This window comes from Genypterus blacodes, unplaced genomic scaffold (assembly GCF_046128005.1).
Source record: "Genypterus blacodes isolate CSIRO-AG114 ecotype Tasmania unplaced genomic scaffold, CSIRO-AGI_Gbla_v1 ptg000005l_1, whole genome shotgun sequence".
Lineage (NCBI taxonomy): Eukaryota > Metazoa > Chordata > Actinopteri > Ophidiiformes > Ophidiidae > Genypterus > Genypterus blacodes.
In genome coordinates this window covers 1,513,614-1,539,511 of record NW_027466819.1, presented here as the reverse complement: position 1 = coordinate 1,539,511, position 25,898 = coordinate 1,513,614, and the positions used below count along the sequence as shown (strand labels likewise).

Sequence of the window (25,898 nt, the reverse complement as noted above, 5' to 3'; positions counted from 1 at the left end):
AAGGCTGCTCTTAAAGGCACATTGATCAAATGCAAATCAGTACAGAAATACAGTTTATGAAAATACATGGTAGGAATATATGAGAGATGTACAAAGAGATATATAAAGTATGAGTATGTTAGATATACGTATATGGAGATAATTCTAAAATAGAAAAGAACTCCCTCACATTAATCTATCTTGTCACAAACTGACTCAAGGTTCAGACAAGGAGGGAGATCAGACACCAGCTGAAGTTTAAATATTTCTAAGATCAAACTTTAAAGAGAGACAAGACCCGACCCGAAAGAAACTGCCAGGGGAGAAAGAGACTGACTGTCAGCAGCTCGCTGTTCATCAGAGAAGGTGAATCTTGTCTCCCTGGCGACCCAGCTGAAGCCTGCAGGCTCCTGCCTTGAAGGCCACAACCTTAAACGCCCCGAAAGCTTGAGTTGATGTGTGTTCACTCAATTGAAGAGCTTATGTTACAAATAGGGAATCGGAAATTTGTGTGTGGACATCACTGCTCACAATTATCAGCTTTAGTTGCGAGTCTCCAGTCTGTTTGCTTCCCTCTGGCTCACAGATGCAGTAAAGCATCACTTTCATATTTTCCCACCACACCCTGGGTGAGGCAGAGTAGCTTTACTGCTGAATTACTGTGAATTAAACTAAACATCTCTCCTTCTAAAAATGGCGTAGTGTTAAAACCACAACCAACCGAAAACCAAAATTTGAGCAGCAGCAGTGATGAATCCATCTTCTCTGGCTTTTCCACAGCTTTATCCAGACACAAGCTCTCTATAGCACCGTGGAGGCACAAACAAGAAACCTTGTTTTGCTTTGGGTGAATCAACCCTCTGGTTAAAATGGAGCCCAGAAACATTCACAGCAAACTGTTTCTCTGGTGGAGGGAAAGAGACGCAAAGCAGAACAGACTGACTGGCAAACTGACAGAAACATCCTGAGTGCTCCATATAGCTGCTTATCTGCATCTCTGCTTACATCACACTGATTCTATTTCTGATGCCAAGTGTGAACTAGCTCTTTTATTGAAATTGTCCACCTTTAGCAGGTTTTCACTGTGTAGGTCTTTACGTTAATGGGCGACATGTGTGCCTACACGTTTTGCTGGCCAGCCCTTATCAGTGTTTAAGGTTACCATGGTAACTACCATGATCACAGCCAAAAGGCGTGGGTGTGTTTCAATATGATAGCCCAGGTTTAAATAAAGAATTTATAACTTTTAAATCTCCTTTTAGACTTAGACAATAAATATTTCAACTCACACCCAAGCATCAGGCCTTGGTTTTTCTTCTTCTGTCATCCATCATGTTTTTGTTCACTCCCCTTGACTGATTGATGAAGTTGTGACCCTGCAGGTGTATCACAGACTGATGACCCCATCTCGGGGTTGAGCTGGGGAGCGATGAACACAGGCAGTCAAATCCGCCTGTTACTGTGGAAGAACTGGACTCTGCGCAAGAGGCAGAAGGTAACTTCCTCCCAACCGTCTGCCTCTGTCACCTGGAATAATGTAACTGCCAAGGAAGACAACTGAAATAAGTGTGTTTCATATGAATGTGTTTGACTATAATGGCACTTGTCTCCGGTCAGGTTCGATTCCTGGTTGAGATCTTCTGGCCTGTGCTCTTATTCATTGGTCTGGTGTGGCTGAGGAAGGCCAACCCTCTGTACCAACAACATGAGTGTAAGCAACCACAAACACAAACCTAATGCTGGAAAGTTCGGCACATCAACTTTGTCGCATCCCAATCACTCACAAGCCTTCCCGTTCTGTCGTCATGTTCATCCAGGTCATTTCCCCAACAAGGCCATGCCCTCAGCCGGGATCCTACCGTGGATCCAGGGAATCTTCTGCAACGCCAACAACCCCTGCTTCAGATATCCAACCAGAGGAGAGTCGCCAGGGCTCGTCTCCAACTATAACAACTCTGTGTAAGCCCACGTCTCATGCATACAGTGTAGATAAGTGATGATACACGGCAACCATTTCACTCAAAACTCATTCATTTAGATTGAATAAATAAGCTGTAAGTTAATTATCTCTTTTACAGGAATCACAGGCTCAAGCTCCTGAACCCACAGTGTGTTTGCTTTCTATTAATAAAAGACTCGTCGGCTTCTATTCAGTGTTTTATGATTCAGCCAACACACGTCTCCATCACCAGGGAGGGTTTTGTCTGGTGGACAAACTCATTTAGAAAGACTTTCACTGTGGTACTGCCAGCTATTGATGATTAAATCAGACTGTAGAGATTAATTATTGACTGATCTTATTATACAGTACAACTTTGCCTCTTGCCCATTGCATGCTAGGAGAGGCTTCAACCTTGAATAGGAATAAGTGGATGCAGAAAATGGATGGATGGTTGGGCAATGCGATGAGAGACGATGCGATGATTCCATTTAAATGAGACGATGAAGCTTTAGTATAGATTCTATACTGTAGCCCGTTTAAGTTGACTAATGACTCGTCGTTGGCTGTGTGTTCCAGTCTCGCGCGATTCTACTCTGACGTCCAGGAGATCCTGCTCAACGAGAAGGAGGTCCATCACTATGGTCGGCTTTGGAGAGAGATGTCCTCCTTCTCAGACTTCATGGAGACGCTACGCAAAAACCCATCTGCTGTTTCAGGTACAGGGAGAGGCTGTATGTAGAAGAAATGGAGCCTGATACAAACATCACACTGCACCAGCATCTAAGCTACCCAAGTGAATGATGTTGTTAGTGTACATTTCTCTTGTTTAACCTCTACAGCCCTGCCAACATTTCTAATATTCCCATTACTTACAGAATACGCACAGGAGTCAGCGGGGTCGTCCACATTCACTGTAGCTCAGCCAAGTAGATGTGCTGTGGATATAAAGCCAAATATCTGCTCTCTACTTGGAAAGAGTGAGACTCACAGGCTGAAAATAGAGCTCGGGTAGGTTAGGACAGGAAATGCTGCGTCCTGTTATTTAACATCGGCACAGCTTGGGCCCAGTGTTAGCTGAGCTCCAGTTCTGAACGCTCACCCAATTCATCGCACATACAACCGTGTGGTAACAAAGATTAACCCCATGTACACACATTCATCCTCCCGCACACTGGACGTCCCCTGAAAATTTAAATCCTTTGTCAATCAGCTGTTTGGTCCCTTTATAGTTTTGCTTGATGTATATTTTTATTCCAGGCCGTGGTCTGAAGATAGAGGACATTCTGAAGGACGGCGAGGTTTTCACTGCCTACCTGCTGCGAGGTGCACGCCTCCCCAGCTCTGTGGTTTACCAGCTCATCAATGCCAAATTACGGCTGGAACAGGTGCAGTGTGGAGGGAAGACTGGAGGCTATACTGACAACGCTACAAAGTGCTACATAACAGCTCAGCTTAGCTTATTCCCTGCTTATGCTTAAGATGCATCCTCCTATACATGTGCAGTGATTTAAAGTCAGCAGGAAGTGGCCTTTGATAGTTTGTTGATACTTTCATATGCTTCAGTTGGAGAAGAAACCTGTGGCATATCAGAATCTTGACTTTAATCATCTTCCCTGACTTCTTCTTCTCCTTTTTCTCCTTCTTCTGCTTCTCCTTCTTCTTCACTAGTTCGCCTTTGGGATCCCAGATCTGCAGCTGAAAGACATAGCCTGCAGCCAGGCCATGCTGGAGCGTTTCATCATATTCCCCAATCGCAGGGGCGTGCACGGGGTGCGCAACGCCATGTGCGCCCTCAGCCAGCAAAGTCTGCAGACAATAGAGGACATCCTCTATGCTAATCTGGACTTCTTCAAAATCTTCAGACTGGTCAGTTGTCTTGTTTTCAAAGGGCTTCATGCAGCGTTTCCCTAAACATCATCACATGTTGAGGATCTGAGGCTCTGCAGACTTATTTACTAATGTACTCTTAATGTACTGCGTTTCTGAATTCCTTTTATATCTTCCTGGCTCCATGCTCTTGTTGTCTTTTTGCTGGAAATGCTCTCCTTCTCCTTCTCTTAGGGGCATCTTTCATTTGCTTTCATTGATATGCTTCTCATTGCCACTGCTGTGAAACCCTCTCAAGGCTTTATCAGCGTTTGAAAGAGCGAGCCCGTCTTCCTGTCATGGGAGTGTAGAGTTTGTCAGTTTTATCGCTGATGGCTTCATTATTTTAAATTGATTTAATAAATGCAAATGAGTCCTGGTGGAATGCTGCTCTGTGGAGGAGGAGGGGTGTGTGTGTGTGTGTGTGTGTGTGTGTGTGTGTGTGTGTGTGTGTGTGTGTGCATGCATGTGGTGTACCACTTCATCAATCTTTAATTCACCGCAGACCTGAGTACATGTATTGTTCAGCATTTCACTTTGAGCTACATGGAGAGAGATTTATGAGAGAGGCTGACTCGGAAATAAAAGAGATAGATACATATTACTAATCTCTTGCAGGAAATGACTTAGTTTTGATTAATATGAGGTGAAATGCAGCATAAAAATATGACTTTAAAATGTACATTACACCGGTTGTTATCGTTTTTTGTAAATTAACCCTTCGTAAACATATACAGGCTTTCAAATCTGTCCGTTTTCCAATCTGTTTATAGTTTTGGCTGCTGAAACCGGAAGAGTTGCATATTTAAGCGCATACTTGGCTTCAAACTCACACACCTCCTATGTAGAATACTTCAAACATGTCTCCTGGTCTCGCTCCGGCTCTCCACTATACTCTTATCTGTTGCTGCTGTGTGTGTCAGGTGACTCAGGCTCAGAGAGCTGCCGTGGCTTTATCCCTCTTGGCCTATTTGTCTAATGGGCTTAGTTAGGCCCCGCCCCCACAGCCTGGAAGTTAGTTCTGTAAATTGACGGCGCCACATCTTGTTTACCTGCATGTACATTATGAGCATGGGTCAGTCTGTAGAGGTCAGGCAATGTGCAGAACATTGCTGCTCCCACATCGGGTTATCGGGTTACTATGGCGATGCCTGTCTGTAGCATTCAAAATGACACAATGTTTTGAGGATCATTTAATCAATTTGTGATCAAACTACAACCTGATGGGGCTCCTTGCCTTTAACCCCCTTTTCCTTTCTTCATCACGCCCCTCGCTCCTCTCAACCTCCCTTCCTCTTTGCCCGCTTTCTCTCCCGCTCCCCCCCGCCCCCTCCCCTTCGCAGCCTTCCGTTTTCCCTCGCTCATTGAAATGCAGGCGCGAGGAATGTGAAAGGAAGGATGTCTCATGCCTGCATTTGTCTTGGCTTTCTCCGCTTCCGTAACCCCTCAGCACCGACCGGGCGCTTTCTAACACCTAACGCTAATGGCCTCTGCCTTAAAGGGAAGTTTAGAGGATGATGTTAACGGGTCTCTGTTTCAAGATAATGGGTTTTGAGTTTATTACAGATTCTTAGTTCTCCAATAAATACAAGTTGAACCGAACAATAACAGAACAAAAACGAGCCAATGGTGTTCAATTTCTACTACACTACTGTCTCTACAATCCCTTTGCATACTGTGTTTGTGATTCCCCTCCCCAGATGCCCCGGGTTATGGATCCCAGGTCTGAGGGTGTTGACCTTCACTTCTGGGGTCAGGTTCTTCAGGCTGCATCGGAGAATATCCAAGTTGTAAGTACTCTCAAGTCCCTCTGAAGTCCGTCAATCCCTTCCCTTCGCCTTCGCCTCGTCTTCTTTCACTCCTGCTGGATCAGAAGGTGTCAGTATTTTTAGCCCGCAGGAAACTCGCCTCTTCCTCTGGTTTGTGTTGCGAGAAAAGCTCCACAGAGGACGATGAGTGACGGGCTGAGCCATGCGGTGTGTGTTTGTGTGTAATTAGCATGTGTGTGTAGGCCTGGCATGATTGGTGTGACTACTTCTGTGTGTGTGTGTGTGTGCATGTGTGTGTGTGTGTGTGTGTGTGTGTGCGTGTGTGTGTTTGTGTATACTGTACATAATATAAGTGAATGTGCACACACACACACACGCATGCACACACACACACACACCCACACACACACACACAAACGAGACAGACTGTGTTGTTGTGTCTCGGCACGTTCACTGTACGTCCCTGAGGGGAGTGTATTCCATCGTCACCTGGTCGAGAGACAGAGGGAGAGAGTGAAAGAGAGAGAGAGAGAGAGACAGACATTCCTTGGAAGTGACATATCCTGTAGGTGGGACACTTGTATCACCGTGGTGACAGAGAGGCGAGCCAAATGCTGTCATTACCCACATCTCCTTCCTTTAATTTAGCCTGTGTGTGTGTGAGAGCGAGACAAAGATCAAGGGTGTGTGTTGCAGGTGCGTATTCATGCACACGTAGAGGCACGGAGCTACGACTGCCTGGTAGCGTCTCATAGTGGAGCTGTGAGTCACGTCGGTGGCAGACATGTCGGAGCTGTTTCATTACGGCACACTGGAGTCCTGGGCTCGCAAAACTATGACAACAACAAAGTCCAGGCCTGTGAAACAATTTCCTGCACGAACTGAATTCCGGTTAAAAAAGGATCCTCCACGGAGATCAAGCGGTGATTTGAAACAAGGGACATTTTTGTTTGACTTAATCTTTAATTCCTTGTTCTCATCTCATTTTCCAAGCCACAAACATTTGAAGCTTTTTCCTGCCAGACATTTCAATGCTATTAGATTCATCTGTGATTGCTTGAATTATACGTTCAATATTTTATTGAACGTCTCTCTCTCTCTCTCTCCCTCTCTCTCTCTCTCTCTCTCTCTCTCTCTCACACACACTCTGAGCTGCGTTCATTGAAAGGTGTTGCACAAATAAACATTATTATTAAACATTTGTAGAATGCGTAGCACTAATCGCGACTTCATAAACGAGCCAAAGCGTCTCTAAGCGTCACATTCCAGCGTCTCGATTTTGGCAGCGTCCTCGCCGTTTCTTTGGCAAGGAAACGATTGAGCGGAGTGGAGGGACGCAGTTGGACGAGGCTATTTTGGCTCTTTGAATGGGAGGATATTTAGTCCACTCTCAGACTGTCCTTCAGTCATGTGAGGAGCGGCCGTCTTCCTTGTGTTTGCTTATCTTTCAAACTATTGTTTTCCAGTCAGAGTTTACATAAGGAGACTCACGTAGTACGGATGAACATCACAAACACAAACATCTGATCAAAGGTCAAATATCTCAAAGCTCATTATTCACCTCTCCCTCTCAAATGATCAGTATTCATTCCCCTGTCTAAAGTTCCTACGATGACACATTCAATCGCTCTTCTGCGTCTCCTGCTTGTAGCTATTGGAGCGTGAGAGCGGCAAAGATGTCTTCAAGGTGGCCTCCTCTCTGCTCCAACCCGGGGGTCCCTCTACCTTCAGCCAGCTGACGTCCATGGTGTCCAGCCTCTTCTGCGGTTACCCGGAGGGAGGCGGCTCCAGGGTTCTGTCCTTCAACTGGTACGAGGACAACAACTACAAGGTGTTCCTGGGGGTCAACAGCACCAAGAGCCACAACTACGCCTACGACAATAACGCCAGTAAGTTTACAATGTGACAAATCTATACATGGAGGATGTAAAGTAAGGAAATACAATCAAAAGATCTCCTTTCCTTCCATAGCTCCTTTCTGCAACGCCCTGATGGAGCGTCTGGAGTCCAACCCCGTCACCAAAATCGTGTGGAATTCAGTCAAACCCCTGCTGATGGGAAAGATCCTGTACACCCCAGACTCCCCCGCTGTCCGCAACATATTAAAGAGTGTAAGAGAGACGACCCCCCCGAGCCCGACCCCTCACCTCTCTGTCTGTCCCCTCTCTTATACGTCTCTCTATGGCTCTCCTCTCTCCTCCGCTTCCTTCAATACTTTCAGTATCTGTTTCTACGTGCCAGTCCCTCCCCACCCCCCTACGTCCCCCCCCTCCCCCTCCGCCCCTCTTAGGAATGAGGCAGAGGAGGAGGGTGGAGGGCTGAGCCATCTACTGCAGTGGGAGGAAAGGGAAGCAGAGAGGAGAATTGGATGTTAGATTGAATGTATGGGCGCAGTCCTCTACGTCTGAGTTATTCTTCCTGACACAAAACAATCTCAAGAGAGAGTTGATTTACTCTGAGATAGAGAGTGACCCTGCATATACGTAAGTGTCCACTTGTAGAGCGCTGGTGTGGTTTGAAGTGGACGCAGCTGGAAGTTTGGATAGATTAAATGTCAGAGAGAGAGAGAGAGAGAGAGAGAGAGAGAGAGAGAGAGAGAGAGAGAGACAGACAGACAGACAGAGAGAGAGAGAGAGAGAGAGAGAGAGAGAGAGAGAGAGATGATATATGTGCAAAGATTTAATAGAAATAGTACAACAAAAACATTCCATCACTATCCTCTCATATTTGATGTATTAATCTGAAATCTGAAATTCGCATCGAATTGTGTGTGTTTGTGTTCAGGCCAACACGACATTCGAGGAGCTTGAGCGGCTCCAGAACATGGGTAAGGCCTGGGAGGAGCTGGGACCTCAGCTGTGGGCTTTCCTCCATGACAGCGTCCAGATGAACATGATCAGGGTATGAACCAACCACACTGTATGTTCTAGGACCCTCAGGTAGAAGTACAAGCCCAGGGACACATCCAGTCAGAATCCATTTATTACCCCTTTATCATTACATCATCATTTTTGCAGTGTCCATGTCCCCTTACTCATCTCCATCTCTGCAGGACACCTTGAGGAACCCTACAGTGACCGACTTCCTGGACACCAGACTGAACGAAACTGAATTTTCCACCAAGCACATTCTGAACTTCCTGCACAGTGGCCCAGAGGAGGAGAGGGAGGAAGGCATGCCCAGCTTTGACTGGAGGAACATCTTCAACCTCACCGATCAGGTCATGCGCATGTTCAACCAGTACGGAGAGGTGAGACAGGCTGCACCATGACCCTGGATATAAAGAGATAGCTGAGGATTTTCTTGTTTATCCCATTTTCTGGTTGCTAGATGCCTCACATTCCCAGCACAGTAAAGGTGATGGGGCTCTTTGTAGGACGCAGCCTTCAGTTCTCCAGACAGGAGCATCAGTCTTCCATGTCTGCTCCCGGGAGATTGTAGTCAGGCCCCTTTGAAACAGAACAGGCCACTTAGCAGAGCTATAGAGCCGCTCTGCCCGTCCGGTATGCTGAAAGGTAGGAAGGACAAGCCTGCTGTCATCCCCCTCTCTGGCTCCCATTGTGGAGCCGGTGATAAAGTGGAGAGTGGGTGGGAGCTGAGTCGGCCCCCCCTATGAGCTCAATGCTGTTTTAGCGTATGGCCCCACATTGAAACAGACCCCTGTGCTTGTGGAATAAATGGGGCGAATCACTCTCTCCATCCTCCCGTCCTTGTATTCCGTCTATCCGGGCTTTGAGAGCTGCATCGCAATCGATTTAAGAGGGACGCAGAGGGTTTTTTTTCTTTTTGGAGAGAGCTCTATCAGCGCGAGCATCTCAGTCGGGCCCTTTGTCTCCTCGGTGGAGTGTGAAGCCCTCCAGAGTGCCACAAACAAACCCAGATGATTTAGCCAATTAGATATAGCTGTCAGCCGGCGTTTGGCTACGGGGTAGCGGCTGCAGTTAGCGTTGGGGTCCTCTCACCCTGTCAGGGGTATGTTTCTCACACTGAAAGCCCTCTGGAACATGTGTATCAGCCAGGGGCTTTTTTCTCACACCGTCTCCGAGCGAGCATCATTGTGTCGTCGATGTATGGCCCCGTAAAGATGAATGGGAAGCGCTCTCTCGTCTTCCTTTGAGTCCTCCGGGGGTATTGTACAGTAATATGAATGGAGACATTAGACACGGTTTTACATGGGGTAGGTGGGCGGGGGAGGGGGAGGGGGGGTAGTTTCATGTCCGACGAGTTTCACAGGAGTGTGTTTGCACGTCTATGAGTGTGTTTGTGTTTGAGCTCAGACTTTCCACTGTCTCCAGATCAACGTAAAGAAATAACACATCATTTAATTTTAATTAAAAATGTCTAAAATGTAAATTCTCTATACGTTTCTTAGTGTATGAAGGGTATTTTTGAGATTTTTTTCTTTTTTTAATTTACTATGTCAAAGCACAGTTTGGACCTCACTATTTGTAAACTATCAAACACAAAGCAACCATTTTATGATAAACATATTAGGATTCCTACTCTTTGTCTTGTTCTCATGCGCTCGTCTCCTCTCTCTGCCTCTTCCTTTGACTGTAGTGCATCAATCTGGATAAATTTGTGGCCTACACCGACGAGCCCCAGATGATCCACCAGGCTCTGCACCTGCTGGAGAAGAATAAGTTCTGGGCCGGCGTGGTCTTCGTGGACATGTACCCCTGGACCACAAGTGTCCCCCCGCATGTCAAATACAAGATCCGCATGGACATCGACGCCGTGGAGCGCACCAACAAGATCAAAGACAGGTCAGTCAGAGCGCCGTACGTCATCGTCATGGTAAAGTAAACCACTCAGCAACTGGCTCCAGTGTTTCCTCAAATTGCCTCTCGGTTGAATATAAAACCCACGACTCGGCTCTTTCATCCTCACACGTGACGCTTTTACACACGTTTTCCCTCTAACTTTGATCTCACACACGCCGCCGCACAAAAGTGTGTGGAAAGAAAGCCCCGGGGGTGAACGTTCACTTGTTTACACTACACCAGTGAACTTAAATCGACGCAGTGGGAATCCCGCTCTATACTACTGAGTAATCAGATTGTAAGAGGGATTTGCGTCCGACTTATCCGCTTAAGCAGGAGCAGCGTGCGTGTGTGTACATGTGGCTTTAGAGACTTTGGATTGGATGATTGATTGTGTCCCATCTTTTGAAAAGAGGCTGTGATTTGGAATATTTGATTCGATGTAACGCTTCATCAAAGCCACAGCTTAGCTTCTACAGGGGAATAAGACCGACCTGTACCTCGTACCTGTGTCCACGTCCAGGTACTGGGACCCGGGTCCTCGAGCAGACCCCCTGGAGGACCAGAGGTACACCTGGGGAGGCTTTGCTTACCTGCAAGACATGATCGAACACGGTATCATCAAGCTACACACAGGCAACGACTGGCCGCTCGGGGTCTACATCCAGCAGATGCCTTATCCATGTTACGTAGACGACCTGTGAGTCACTTTGATCTCTCCATAAATTCAAATATTCATGATTTCTGCTCCTTTCTGGGACTTGTATGAGAATAATGCACTTTCCTCTCCCTTCTGCTCCAGCTTCATGATCACACTGAATCGCTGCTTCCCCATATTCATGGTGCTGGCGTGGATCTACTCCGTGTCCATGACGGTGAAGAGCATCGTGCTGGAGAAGGAGCTGCGTCTGAGGGAGACCCTGAAGGCCATGGGGGTCAACAGCGGGGTCATCTGGTGCACGTGGTTTATCGACAGCTTCACCATGATGACCGCCAGCACAGCTCTGCTCACCTCCATCATCATGGTGAGGACAGAGGGAGACCTTGAAGTTTAATTGAAAGCTTTGTCTGTTCCGTCTTTAAGTAGAGTGTTCTGGTGCCATCTAGTGGTTTAGTGTTAAAGATGTTTTCCTCTCATACTGCACCGTGGGTTGTAAAGCATTATTCCACACAATTCGTCAAATATTCCCTATAAAACATTTCTGCCTGTCAGACTTGGTGGTGCTGGTTGATGCAGAAGTCAGTGGCTCCAGTGCAGAGATTGTGCTGAGCAGTCAGATATCTTATTAAAGACTGGATGGATTTCTTGGTTATTTACTGAACAGCAGTGAGTTCACCGAGTTCATTCTTGTTCACAGCTCTATGTCTGAGTGTGTAAGTGGAATACTCCCCTCAGGGATAATAACACACCAAGCATGGTTTCTCCTCTCAGGGTGGGAAGGTGCTAAATTACAGTGACCCCATCCTCGTCTTCCTCTTCCTGCTGACTTTCACCGTGGCCACCATCATGCAGTGTTTTCTGATGAGCGTGTTCTTCAACAAAGCCAACTTGGCGGCCGCCTGCAGCGGCATCATCTACTTCACCCTCTATCTACCCCACATCCTTTGCTTCGCCTGGCAGGATCGCATCACCACGAGCATGAAGCTGGTCGCTGTATGTGTCTGCGTCTTTTACAGACTAATGCAAGCATCGATATACAACAATATTCTGTACCACTGTTCCACTAAATGAAGTCATTCTTTCTGCAGAGCTTGTTGTCACCGGTGGCGTTTGGTTTTGGGACGGAGTACCTCTCCCGGTACGAGGAGCAGGGTCTGGGTCTGCAGTGGGACAACATCCAGACCAGCCCCTTAGAGAGAGACTCCTACTCCTTCCTCACCTCTGTGGGCATGATGATGCTGGATGCTGTCCTCTACGCTGCCCTGGCCTGGTATCTGGATAACGTCTTTCCAGGTTTGGCTCCCATCTCTATTTGCCACTATAAGCTCTATCAGGTTGTTTATCTGATCCAAAGATGTAAACATGTCCTCTCCACAGGGCAGTATGGTGTCAGCCGGCCCTTCTATTTCCCCCTCCAGTCCTCCTACTGGCAAAGCCCCACACCCTCACACTCAGACGTGATCGCTCCAGGTTGGAATCACTTCCTGTCTTGTCTTTTACATTGATTGAAAGGTTTTATGTCACGTACATAGTGAATATTTAAATATATATAGGAGGTGGACAGAGGGACGTTGCTGTAATTTGCAAGTAATACTTTGGTGAGGAAAGCGAATGTGTATAGTTCTTCATTTCAACAACCTCCTCCTCCTCCTCCTCCTCCTCCTCCTCCTTAAGTCAGCTGATGCACCATAGAATGTTGTATAGTTGTACAGGACAGGGATGTGCCTAAAGAGGAACTCAGTTTTCCCCTGTGAACCCTTCAGGTCCTGAAAAACCTGAACCACAGAAAGCAGAGAAAGACGTGGAGGACATAGGCACTCCAGAGTCGTACACCTGCAACGGCTCATCGAGCAGGAAAACCTGCAAGCACCAGGGCAAGAGAGAGCGCATGGAGAGGCAGAAGGAAATGCTGAGATCAGGTGAAACGCCGCATCAGGACGAGTGTCAGGAGACCACGAAGACAGGTGAGGACCCGAGTAAAGACCTCAAGTTCAGCCGACAGCAGAGGGAAGTGAAAAGCTGACAACACCAAAGCTAACGCAATGCCAGACGGACAGATTAAAGATACTGACGCTGCACTGCCAACCTGCACAGGGAATAAGAGTGTCTCAGGTGAACAGAGGGGATAACAGGCAGTGTGTGTATCTGCAATACTGAGAGTGAGAGCAGAAGAGGAAACACAACAGAGACAGAAGGAATCACAAGAAGGCGTGCAGCTGTGTCCACACCTGTGGCAAGAGAGTCCAGCTGTTGTGGGTGTATTGCAAAGTGGAAATTTCCGAATGTGCTTTCATTCAAAGTTTAACAAGCTTCTAGGAGCGACTTTATTCCTCAGAGAGACAAACCTCATGCATAATTCATCTCCTCAAACAGGCCCTTCTATTAGTCACACCGTATACTGTGTGTCAATTATGTAAAGTAAAAGGAGAGGAAGGAGGTTTTATGGCGGCGCTGCTCTTGTGATGTGACACAATGACTACAAATTGCTGGTTAAATCGTGTTTCTCGTCTGTTCTTGAATTTGTTTTTTACATCCCAGATACTGTATAACCCTCCTGCTTAACAGAAACGCCGAGCTGTCAGTTAATCCAGTGAAGTGCTTCTGTGCTCGCTAACTTCAAAGCTCCTGTTCAAGTCTTACAGTCAGTCGCTCTCCTTTTTTGCTCATGCAGGCCAGATGCTCTTTGAACCCGACCCGCTGGGCTTGGTGTTGGGGGTCCAGATCCAGGACCTGGTGAAGGTGTACGAGCGGTGCACTCGTCCAGCAGTCGACTGTCTCAACTTGAATTTCTTCGAAGGACAGATCACGTCTTTCCTGGGACACAACGGGGCTGGGAAAACCACCACCTTGTAAGATGAAGACTTATTTCAGATTCCCTTCTTCAGGTCTCAGCTCAGGTAGGCACGTTGCTGATTGTCCCACGTGCTTCTCCTTCCCTTAGGTCCATACTGACAGGCTTGTACACTCCCACATCTGGCACGGCCTTCATTAACGGAAGAGACATTCGCACGGACATGGACATCATCCGCACATCTATGGGCATGTGTCCTCAGCACAACATCCTCTTCAAACAGTGAGTCACATTACCAGTTAGCCAGACGTGAACGCCGGGTTGAAAGTGAAAACAGTCTTTGTGTTGGACTCTTTGTGACAGACAGGTGAATCACATGTGAAAGAACCCAACAATTACCTTTTGATGAAGAATATTTTGCTGAGTTTAGCGAGTTTAGAACATCTCCAGCTGTGCCAGGCTGACACGCAGACTTTTGTTGTGTTGCATTCAATAGATAAATGCTCTGCAGAATTCATAATCAGGTGTTGGCTTTCAAGGCTGCTTTGACAGATTGTGAAAGCCAGATTTGCTCATTCACCTCTTTCAAAGCATTCGCATCAAAGATTCAAACCGATAACTTTACGACTACAAGCTGCTTCATTCCTCTGCAATGTCCCGGCTAACATTTTTGCCCTTGATTCTCCAGTCTCACAGTGGAGGAGCACATCCTGTTCTATTCACTGCTGAAGGGTCGGAGTCGGGCAGAGGCAGAGAGGGAGGTCGAGGACATGCTGGAGGACTTGGAGCTGCCGCACAAGAGAGACGACGAGGCCCAGAATCTTTCAGGTCCACCACTTGTCTCTCAGTGTCTGCGTGTGTGTGTGTGTGTGAGAGAGAGAGAGAGAGAGAGAGGAGGGTAGTATTGTGTTTCCTTTTAGTAACTCTCTTCTGGAACATTGCAGGTGGTATGCAGAGGAAACTCTCTGTTGCCATGGCGTTTGTTGGAGGGTCAAAGGTCGTGATCCTGGACGAGCCCACATCAGGGGTGGATCCCTACTCCAGAAGATCCATCTGGGACCTCCTGCTGAAATACAGATCTGGTACACAAACCATCTCTGCAGAATCACAGCCAAACCATTGAAGTCCAACTTTTATTACATTTTACTCAAATTACTACAACAAAATTGACCGTAATCACAAAAAAATTATCAGTGAGACTCATTTTCAAAGGCTCAGTGATTTCCTTTGATTGAGTCTGATTGATCTTCTCTCACAGCCTCACAGCTCTCCTGGTGCTTGAATTAAACAGTAAAGTGATCAAATAGAATCGAACTCACAGCTGCAATAAAGGGTGGAATTACTTTTAATACATTTCACCACAAATGAGCTTGTTGTGTTTTGTTTGGCTGACCTCAGGCCGCACGGTGATCCTGTCCACTCATCACATGGACGAGGCCGACCTGCTGAGCGACCGCATCGCCATCATCTCCAAAGGACAGCTGCACTGCTGCGGCTCCCCGCTCTTCCTCAAGAACTGTTTCGGCGTGGGTTTCTATCTGACGCTGGTGCGCCGCATGAAGGATCTGAGGAAGAAGGAGGTGAGGCCGAACACACACAGCTCTGGGTTTCTCATATTTATGAGTGCATTATTGAAGTTCAGGTGTTCTGTCGTCTCTCCCCGACCCCGTGTCAGAATGATTGCGACTGTGAATCCGAATGCTCCTGCAACTGCTCCATCTGTACCGGGTACAAAGATCAGTCCCAGAACCAGACCCAGCACCCAGACAGAGTTCTGGATGGTAAGTTTGTTTGCTTGTTTGTTTTTTACCTCAGGCACTGTTGTGTATGTATGTATGTGTGTGTGTGTGTGTGTGTGTGTGTGTGTGTGTGTGTGTGTGTGTGTGTGTGTGTGTGTGTGTGTGTGTGTAATCGCGCAGTGGTTCCATGTCTTACCCAATCATCTATTTCCAGGCAGTGAGACAGGAACACACTGTTCTTTCACTTCATCTTAGTGAGACACTGACCCGTAGTGCGTTCACCTCCCGATCCTGCCTGAGGCTACTCGAGACGCGCTGCTTTGATGTCTTTAACTCATAACCATACACATGCAGCTTGAATTACATCATTGTTACCTGTCGTGTCATACAACTTCCCCTCCTCCGTCCTCATCTTGCTAAAATCCCTCGGCTTCTCCCTCCTGACCCTTATTTCCTCTTTCAGGCGATGTAGACGACATCACTACCCTCATCCGCCACCATGTTCCCGAAGCCAAACTGATCGAGATGATCGGCCAGGAGTTGACCTATCTGCTTCCTAATAAGGGCTTCAAGCATCGTGCGTACGCCAGCCTCTTCAGGGAGCTGGAGGAGACGCTGGCTGAGATGGGCCTCAGCAGCTTCGGCATCTCTGATACGTCACTAGAGGAGGTAGAAGAATCCCCCCGTCTCCATGCCATCACATCACAGATTCCTGCTTTATTGGAAACGATAAATAAGGGATTTCTCACTAGATGATGCAGTAAAAAAAAAAAGAGGAAGGATTGAAGATTTATATTTATAACTTCTATTTAATGTGTGGGGGATAAAGTTGAGAAAGCTGTATTTTTTTTTCCAGATCTTCATAAAGGTCACTGCGGATGGAGAGGCAGCGCATAATGCCACCACTCCTGGTAAATACCATCACCAATATTCCATGGCCTTTTCCCCGGAATTGAATTTCTGACCCAGTGCCCCGTCTCTCCACCGTCTTGTTCCTCCTCTGCCCCACACCCGTATCTCTTCTCCTGCTGTTGCTGTTTCTCTCTAACAAAAGTATCCATCATCAACATCGTCTGTATTGTAGATCAGTGTCAAGGCGTGGTGTGTGTCAGTTTGACCTTGTGGCTTGTGTGTGTGTGTGTGTCGTGACTTGTTTCCCACCTGTGTGCTCCCGTCTAGAAGAGTGGATGTTACAGAGAAGGAAGAATGGCAGTGATGCTGCTGCAGAGGTCATTGAAGGTCAGAGACTGTGCACCAGATCCCCATGGTAACAGCTTTTTTATAAATGTGAATCTGGGTCATTTAACATTTGAGAGTTTTCCATTAAACCCATCAATAACATAGAGTTTGATGACATGAAGGCAGGTTGGATCCGTGTTCTCCACAGTGAAGTACACCGACCACTCAAATGCTTTTCTGTCATCAACCAGTGTTATGGCTGCCAATGCCCAAAAGCGTAAACCTCGTCCATCTGGCACTGCAGGTCCACATTCTAATGACCCAGGTTTTGGAATCTAGTCCAGATGCTCCGCTCGCCTAGCAAACCATAAAGCAGAGAGCATGCTGGGTGTTAATGCTTGTTTCAACAGCACGAGGGTCTGGACTGGCTGTTGTTTGTTCTGTCTCACCACTCATCCACACTTTCTCTCTGAGCGGCATTGCATAATCAGAGCAGTAGGGGTACCAGCTTCTCTAACTTCCCCCTTTCTGCCTGTATTATTCCTTCCTACACATTTTATTTACCTCCTGCACGTTTAATACATCTCTCTATTTGCTCGCAGACGCCAAAGGGGGGACGCAGCCTAACGTTAACCCCCAGGGGGCCTCGGACAGCAGTGCAGGGAGGGGCTCCAGGCAGGTGAAGGGGGTCAGGCTAATCCTCAAACAGTTCCACGCTCTGCTCGTGAAGAGGTTTCACCACGCCGTGCGGAGCCATAAGGACTTCCTGGCACAGGTACCGGAGTAGAAAATAATGAATGGTGGGATGAAGTGATAAGGGGGGGGCGGGTGAACGGGTTCGTGTTGACATAAAGCGTTGCCAGGTGGATTATGGGATTAGTGGAGTGGACTGCAGACTGGAGATGTGTAAATAACTCTTAGAATTGTAACAGGATTGGAGTTCCAGATGGGAGAATTTTGAGTAAACGGAACAACTCGTGTAATTGAGGGAATAAATCCTTAATTCACATAACCAGGATGATATTTACAGTAAAAATGATTTCATAGTAAGAAATGAAAGTGCAGAATTTCTTTACTGCCATAGAGGAGTTTGATTCTGATGTAGTGGGCACATGAAGTACCACCGGTGCTCCACACACCACAGTTTGAACCACACTTGTGCTCTGCCTCACACTTCCAGATCGTTCTACCTGCCAGTTTCGTCCTGATCGCTCTCGTCTTCACTACGATCGTTCCGCCCTTTGGAGAGTACCCCAGTCTGACTCTGAGCCCCTGGATGTACGGAGAGCAGCTCACCTTCTTCAGGTCTGACCTCATGATAAACACTCTCAAACACAAGGTCCTTGACTCCATTCTCTCTCAGTTGGCTAATTTTTCCTCTCCATTTCCTCTCTTTGATGCAGTAATGAGCGGCCGTACGACCCTAAGATGAGACACTTCACAGAGCGTTTATTAAACAGACCGGGCCTGGGGACACGCTGCATGGATGGAGAGCCACTCGGGTGAGACTCATACAAAAATACAAGGCCATTACACACACACACACACACTTATTATTCCTAATGTGAAAAATCATAGACATTGAAAGCATAATACATATTTAGACACATCCATTATTAACACACTCCATTGACTCTGTGTTGAAGGTATTTGCATACTGACATGCTGCTATAATCCATCTCACAAAGGTCATTTCACTGTTATATAAGGCGTAATGACTGAGAGTGACTCAATCATCTTTCACTGAGTACAAAGAATGTACTGGAATAAACAGAACACAGACACACAACACTGGAATATAATAGAACTTAAATACAGAATGGAAACACGCACATAATGAAACATCCCTGTCATATTCATAACGACGGTCTTGATTGATCTCCTCCCTCCAGGTTGTTGTGCAGTAACAGCACCCCGGAGTGGGAGTACCCCGACATCTCCCCAGTGGTCGCCAACATCTTACTGAGTCCCGCCTGGAACCACAGGAACCCGTCTCCCTCCTGCCAGTGCAGCACCACAAAGAAGCTGACCATGATGCCTATCTGCCCGCTGGGAGCCGGGGGTCCTCCGCCCCGCAGGAGAATGGAGGCTTCAGGAGACACGATGCTGGATCTGACGGACAGGAACATCTCTGACTATCTGGTCAAAACATACCCCAGTCTCATCAGAACCAGGTCAGTTTGAATGTTGCTTAGGAACGATAACAGCAGCGAGGGGAACTAAGTACTTGAAAAAGAAGAAATACACACACATCTCATTGTAATTGGAAATAGATTTCTCTTGGGAAAGCGATGTGTGTTTGTTGAGCTCATTCTGAATTTTGCTTGACAGTCTGAAGAGCAAGTACTGGGTGAACGAACAAAGGTAATACATTCCTCCTTGTTGACATACTGTAATTTGTATTTGCATATCTGTCACATAGTCTGTCTCCCTCTTGTGGAGCGAGTACGCTTTCAAGCCCACTGAGACGCGTTAATGTGGGGTTTCAGATACGGAGGTCTGTCAGTGGGAGGACAGCTTCCCATTCTGGATGTTGACCCGGCTGACATCCGCAGCGTTTTCCATCAAGTGGGACAGATTCTCAACATCACTGCGGTATTTGCTCTTTTCTTCTTCTTCGTCACAGCCGTGCCAGTCGTTTCATATCCATCAAACTCAAATCATGCTGAGTGTTGTGGTCTTTGCAGGAGCACTATTCTGCACTGGCGCTGAAGGAGATCGGCCCTTTCCTACGATACATGGAGAGTGAATTCAACATTAAGGTAGGTCAGGTTAGCGAGCGCATGCGGCGAGTGACAGTAATGATTTGAAAGTACGTCCGTCTGAATTTTCTCAGTAAACAATGTAGATAAAAGGAGTGCAAACACGAGAGCGAGCTCGGCCTCAGCTGCTTTGTTATGTTACGTTACAGGAGACTTGACTAATGGCTTTAAGTACTTTGTTTAATGGCTTCACTGTGCACTTAGAGTAATGAAGGTTTTGTTCATGGAAATTTGTCTTGCAAGTCCCTCTCTCATAGATCAGTGATGTACAGGTCTGTAATTAGCCAGTCAGAGGGGTGTTAGATGTGTTCAATTAACTCAGCTCTCCTCTGTCAGGTCTGGTATAACAACAAAGGCTGGCACGCCATGGTGGCTTTCATGAATGTGGCCAACAATGCCATTCTGCGAGCCTTTCTCCCCCGCACTGCCAAGCCCGACCAGTTTGGCATCACAGCCATCAACCACCCACTCAATCTCACCAAAGAGCAGCTGTCTGAAGTCACTGTGTGAGTGTTACATTAGTGTAGCAGTGTGTTATCTGGGGGTTTAGCGTAACACAGAATGGAATTGAATTTAACATCATACGCTGCCTCTCCTCATTCTTCCTCAGCTTGACCACATCCGTAGACGCGGTGGTGGCAATCTGCGTCATCTTCGCCATGTCCTTTATCCCGGCCAGCTTCGTCCTCTACCTCATCCAGGAGCGCGTGACTAAAGCCAAGCACCTGCAGTTTGTCAGCGGTGTCAGCCCTGTGGTCTACTGGCTCACCAACTTCTTCTGGGACATGGTGAGTGAAGCACAGATGGAACACTCCGCTCATGATTACAAAGCTGTAGGGTTAGTATCCATCGCCTCACCTGTGTGCTGCATTCATAGATCAACTACTCTCTCAGTACTGCGATGGTGGTCGGGATTTTCCTGGCTTTTAACAAAAAGTGTTACACGTCACCGTCCAACCTGCCAGCTCTAATAGCTCTGCTCCTGTTGTATGGGTAAGGTCCACTTTCATTTGTTTTCCACTTAAATTTCAGAAAGACACACCAAACACACAGGAAAATGGATTTTGCAGGAGAGATGAGACACTCTAAGCTCACCCAAAGGGGCTTATTAGAACGTCGGAGAGAAATTTGTAGCAAACAACAAAATTACTCACCACTGATTGCAAACTGCTGCCGTTCTTCCCCCTCGTTCTTGCCTTACAGGTGGTCAGTCACTCCCATGATGTATCCCATGTCCTACCTATTCAACATCCCCAGCACGGCGTACGTCTCTTTGTCCTGCATCAACCTCTTCATCGGCATCAACAGCAGCGCCATCACCTTCATCCTGGAGCTTTTTGAAAACAATCGGGTAAGATTGCGCCTCTGTAGACGAATTCTGTGGAGAAAGGAGACGAGATGGGACAGTCAACACGCTGAGGGAAAACACTGATAATGAACACAGGAGGATAATTAACAAGGTGATGAAGCTCAGGAGGTAGCGGGGCAGACGAGGCGGACAGCGAGGGCAACCGGTGGACAGGTGACAAATGGAAAAGGAAAAATCACACAAGGGACTGGAAGCAACAGAGGAGGAAGAGAGACAGGAAGTGTGTGTGTGTGTGTGTGAATTTCTGCTTTTTTGATGATTCTGTGTGTGTGTGTTTCCAGTCTTTGCTCACTTTCAATGAGTGGTTGAAGAAAGGCCTGCTGGTGTTCCCTCACTTCTGCCTGGGTCGAGGTCTCATCGACATGGCCATGAACCAGGCGGTCACCGACGTCTACGCCCGATTCGGTGAGTGTTTACGTCACGTTCAAGTCAGTTTCCAGCAATTCCCCCGATTCTAAACATGCCCGTGTCTGTCTCCAGGTGAAGAGCACACTGTGGATCCTTTCCGGTGGGACTTTGTGGGGAAAAACGTTGCTTTCATGGCGGCGGAGGGCTTCGTCTACTTTGCCCTGACTCTTCTCATCCAGTACCGTTTCTTCCTCAACCACTGGTGCGTCTCTGTCTTACACACACACAGAGACTGAAGCTCTCTCCGCCCCCAGAGCTCCTCTCTTTGTTTTATTAAACCACAGAGCAGCAGCAGCAGCTCATTTCATTAATGCACTCGGCCTCTCTGGCTGAACTTCTATTAATTAGTAAAATGAGCTGCTTTGAATGAAAAACCTGTTGAAGCTGCACATAAATATTGTGCCTCATAGGACCAGGATCTTAGCTGTGCACCAGCTGTGTTTGCCTCCATGCATCACTCAAAAGAAGAACACACTTACACTATTTTGGGCCTATTTTGGTCTCCAGTCTAATATCCTAAACAGGTTTTAGTTTAGTTTCATTTCTTCGGCTCCCCATCTCCAAAATAGAGAGACGGTTTTGTCATTTTGGTCTAAAAATTAAGAGATAAATAGAGTTAAAGCTCCTGTATATTAGGAGTATAGTTAAAAGCATGTGGTTGTATACTTTCTGTCAGTGTATAGACATTACAACATTACAATCTCTCCACAGAAGCCAAAGAAGTGAAGCTCTTGGTCTCAGGGTCAGATCTGTAACTCGCCCTGACTCTTGATGCTTGTCTCAGGAGCTTCACCTCATAACTTTTCTCTCGCACGTCCTTCAGGTTATCAGACAACACGCCGCCCTCAATAAAGGATGAAGACGATGATGTGGCAGAGGAGAGGCAGAGGATTTATGAGGGAGGAAGCAAGTCGGACATCCTGCTGATCAGAGACCTCTCAAAGGTGCTTTGATGTTATGAACCTGTGTTGAGCCTCAGTTTAGGGCCTTCCTGGTGTTTCACAAATCAATTTAAGGTGTTGTAAATTATAGATTGTACAGTATAAATGTTAAGGAAATATACTGTAAGTACTGTACAGTTGTTTTGGTTGAATAATCTGAGTTTACTATTTAATTATGTGTCATTTGCTTGTCTTAAGTCCTTTGTAAGCCTTTTTCTAAAGTTGTTATTGTTTCCTTGCCTCCCATGCACAGACATACGCGGGCAGGAAGAGGGCAGCTGTGGATCGGGTTTGTGTGGGCGTCCCTGCAGGAGAGGTGAGAGGCGCTCGGCTCCATAAACGCCCTGATATCACTCTGTTTTTATTCCCAGTAATCACTTTTTTTTTTACGTTTTGTGCGTCTGCTCTGGCGAACACACACACAGCTGCCCACATAAGCTTTCAGATTAGCAGCATTATCACACCTGCTTGGATTCATCCTAATTATCTCAATCTAACAGACCTCAAATGTGATATTAATGAAGGGTGATGATTCATAAACTCTCTCTCTCTCTCTCTCTCTCTCTCTCTCTCTCTCTCTCTCTCTCTCTCTCTCTCTCTCTCTCCCTCTTTGTCTCTGTAGTGTTTTGGTCTTTTGGGAGTGAACGGAGCTGGAAAGACGACAACCTTCAAGATGCTGACTGGTGACTCTGATGTCAGCTCTGGAGAGGCGACAGTGGCCGGTTACAGGTGATCACATCAGACAGATCAGATCAATGTTTTGCCATCCGAAAAAAATGGCAAAATAACATGAAACAAGAAAAAAAATCTCAACTTTAAGCTTAATGTGACTATAAACCAAGCTGACATTCCATCTGTTTCAAATAACAACTAAATACTTCAGTGTGACCTCCATGTTTTCTTTTTAAAGACAGAATTTGAAGACTTGTTATTGATTTTTGCTGTGATAATTCAAATTGCACCTCGTGGCTCCGGTTCTCGCAGCATCCTGTCAGAGATTCTGGACGTACACCAGAACATGGGCTACTGTCCTCAGTTTGACGCCATCGACGACCTCCTGACAGGCAGAGAGCACCTGTACCTGTACGCCCGGCTCAGAGGAGTGCCCGAGTCAGAGATCCCCAGAGTGAGTGTGACGCCCTCACAGCTCCCTCATTACATCATCCATCACCTAAACAAAACCATCAATCACCCTCTTCCTCCTCTAGGTGGCAGAGTGGGGCATCCAGAAGCTGGGGCTGAGCGAATACGCCGGCCGCTGTGCGGGGACGTACAGCGGAGGCAATAAGCGCAAACTCTCCACCGCCATCGCCATGATTGGCTGCCCGCCCTTGGTGCTGCTGGTGAGTTAGCCAATCACAGCCGCCGTCCCAGTAAAGCTCCTTGTTTGGCTTTTTGGGGTTTTATGCGGGAGTTCATCAATGAAATCGTCTATGGATCCAGATGGGAAGCCATATGGGTCCAGTGGAGCCTGGCCTCCAAACGTTTTAGACATTGGCAAGCAAACTGCGCCGTTTGATTCAAATTGGCATAAATTTGAGATCTGGGCCATATGCTGGTACAGATAAGGATTTGGTTCCTGTGTGCACAGAATGATAGATGGGAGACTGAAGTGTGTCGCCTGTGCCTGTGTGTGTGCCTGTGTGTGTGTTTCAGGACGAGCCCACCACCGGGATGGACCCCCACTCTCGGCGGTTTCTGTGGAACGCCATCATGAGTGTCATTCAAGACGGGAGAGCCGTGGTGCTGACGTCTCACAGGTTTGACACGGAGGAGATGAATGATTCCGTCACACACACACTGCAGCAGCAGCTGACCAAACAACTTTGCTAAGAATGTGTTGATGCTGATGCTGATGCTGCCGTGGCTCGATTTGAAATTTGATTGATTTTGATCACAGGGAGCCGTGAAAATGTGATGAATGTGACAGAGAGATATGAAAACATAAAGATGCAATGTTGTTTGACCCTCAGCATGGAGGAGTGTGAGGCCCTCTGCACTCGACTGGCCATCATGGTCAACGGGACCTTCAAGTGTCTGGGCACCATCCAGCATCTCAAATACAAGTAAGGTGTTTCCTGTTAGGTAGGGATGAGCATAAAAGCAGAGAATCATTTATAAGAGTACGATTCCGTGCCTCCCCCATCCAGATTCGGTGACGGCTACGTAGTGACCATGAAGATCAAGGCGGCGAAGGAGGGCGCGTCCCCGGATCTGGCGCCCGCCGAGAGCTTCATGGAGAGCTCCTTCCCCGGCTGCGTCCAGAGGGAGAAACACTACAACACGCTGCAGTACGAGATCCCCTCCTCCTCGCTGGCTAAGATCTTCCAGCTGGTGGTGGCGAATAAAGAGCGACTCAGCATAGAGGACTATTCCGTTTCCCAGACAACGCTCGACCAGGTAGGCACTACCTGAGAGAGGGATGAGAGAGACGTGGTGTTCGTCATCAGACAGGCTTTGTTCAGTGTTCATTGATGTACTGAATCTGTGTGTGTGTGTGTGTGTGTGTGTGTGTGTGTGTGTCATGTAGGTGTTTGTTAACTTTGCCAAGCAACAGTCGGGAGAGGACGACGATGTCACACTGCGCAGGCGAGGACGAAAAGACATCAAGATCTCACCAGTGAAGCGGAAAAAATGAAAAATCCGGATCTGGATCTGAATCTGGATCTGAATCTGGATCTGGATCTTGAACTTTATCCACTGACTGCTTGGTTACCTGGGTGACCGGTAGAGACGTTCACCATTCCAGCCATAACCTTCTGACTATTTTGACGCAGCCGTGCCCAAAGACAAAGTCTGTCATCACTCAGTGTGCACTGTGGCGCCACAGCAAAGGAAAGTAGTTGTTTGTTTGCCGCACCATGTCGCTATTTAATGTCAGTCATCGTAAGGGTAATAAGTTAAGGACAGTTTGCGCTTCAAACAATGAAACTCTGACCTTTTTGTTTAGGTCTAAACTGTTAAATATGAGATGTTAGGCATGTATAGCTGTGGAAAAGGAGATATTATATTTTCTATCTGGACAAATAAACCATTAACACACTTTATGCTGATGTGTGCAGTTTTGCTTGTGTTCATGAAGTTCCCCCGATGCTACAGCGGCGTTGTTTAGATGGAAAGGTGACCTGCTGTGACCTCAGAGAATACCAGGATGTCACGGCAGGTCAGCGTCGCGGCTAAACTGTGTCTCTTCACTCGGGCTGAGCGCCTTGTTATATCCTGGATTTATCTGACACGGCGGTCCAATTACCGCTGTCCTGCCTGCAAGTTGCGGTGTCGCCGCCTCAGGCCGCCCACCAGTCTGAATTCCATTGGCCGCCCTCAGAAGAAACAGAGGGAGACAGTGGCGCCGTGCAATCTGGAGGGTTGCTAATGAATTCTCTGGTGTGGATCTCACGCTCTCTTCCCTCTCTCTCTCTCGGTCCATTGGATGAGCGTGAACGGCGCCACAGCGGGAGAGAGAGTGATTTATACTGTACACCGGCTCGGTAATGAGGCTGTGTTTGGGTGCTGCTGGATCCGGAAACGGGGGGGGCGAGACTGTGCAAGATAAGCAAGATTTCATTACCAAATATTAGCAAAATGTACGGAAACAAGCCACATTACTTTCATTGGTTTACTTCACATTTTAGAAGCATTAGCGGCTTGTTTAGGCGCATGTCTGGCGTCGGGTCGTCGTGCCTCAGTCGGCAGCTGTTGCCCTCATTAAACACTTTTTTCCCGTGACCT

General features: G+C 47.3%; 1 protein-coding gene across 2 annotated transcripts; it reads left to right on the top strand.

The window, feature by feature from the left end:
• Window positions 1-1,408: 1,408 nt before the first annotated feature.
• On the top strand, window positions 1,409-25,162 carry LOC143000155 (retinal-specific phospholipid-transporting ATPase ABCA4-like). Of its 2 annotated transcripts, none has more exons than XM_076149367.1 (49): window positions 1,409-1,474; window positions 1,597-1,690; window positions 1,797-1,938; window positions 2,498-2,637; window positions 3,179-3,306; window positions 3,590-3,787; window positions 5,488-5,577; window positions 7,208-7,445; window positions 7,528-7,667; window positions 8,341-8,457; window positions 8,609-8,806; window positions 10,117-10,322; window positions 10,843-11,019; window positions 11,122-11,344; window positions 11,752-11,973; window positions 12,069-12,273; window positions 12,358-12,450; window positions 12,744-12,944; window positions 13,652-13,829; window positions 13,922-14,053; window positions 14,460-14,599; window positions 14,716-14,853; window positions 15,170-15,351; window positions 15,447-15,552; window positions 15,974-16,179; window positions 16,367-16,421; window positions 16,690-16,722; window positions 17,301-17,464; window positions 17,870-17,994; window positions 18,093-18,191; window positions 18,582-18,863; window positions 19,021-19,053; window positions 19,179-19,284; window positions 19,377-19,451; window positions 19,788-19,957; window positions 20,062-20,239; window positions 20,329-20,444; window positions 20,655-20,802; window positions 21,102-21,225; window positions 21,301-21,430; window positions 22,052-22,172; window positions 22,423-22,485; window positions 22,792-22,898; window positions 23,154-23,295; window positions 23,378-23,512; window positions 23,826-23,929; window positions 24,143-24,235; window positions 24,320-24,569; window positions 24,700-25,162. In XM_076149367.1, the coding sequence occupies exons 1-49, from the start codon at window positions 1,409-1,411 to the stop codon at window positions 24,805-24,807; spliced, it is 6,921 nt and encodes a 2,306-aa protein (XP_076005482.1). In that variant the 3' UTR covers window positions 24,808-25,162. The 2 variants fall into 2 exon arrangements, with proteins under 2 accessions (XP_076005482.1, XP_076005492.1); XM_076149377.1 differs by having other exon boundaries at window positions 16,690-16,749; window positions 17,292-17,464.
• The last annotated feature ends 736 nt before the right edge of the window (window positions 25,163-25,898 follow it).

Bases quoted from the DNA above. Each gene is read 5' to 3' on its own strand.
- LOC143000155 (XM_076149377.1), top strand. From the start codon at position 1,409: ATGAACACAGGCAGTCAAATCCGCCTGTTACTGTGGAAGAACTGGACT. The intron at 10,323-10,842 runs GTCAGTCAGAGC...GTCCACGTCCAG, and splicing joins ACCAACAAGATCAAAGACAG to GTACTGGGACCCGGGTCCTC. The intron at 12,451-12,743 runs GTTGGAATCACT...TGAACCCTTCAG, and splicing joins CTCAGACGTGATCGCTCCAG to GTCCTGAAAAACCTGAACCA.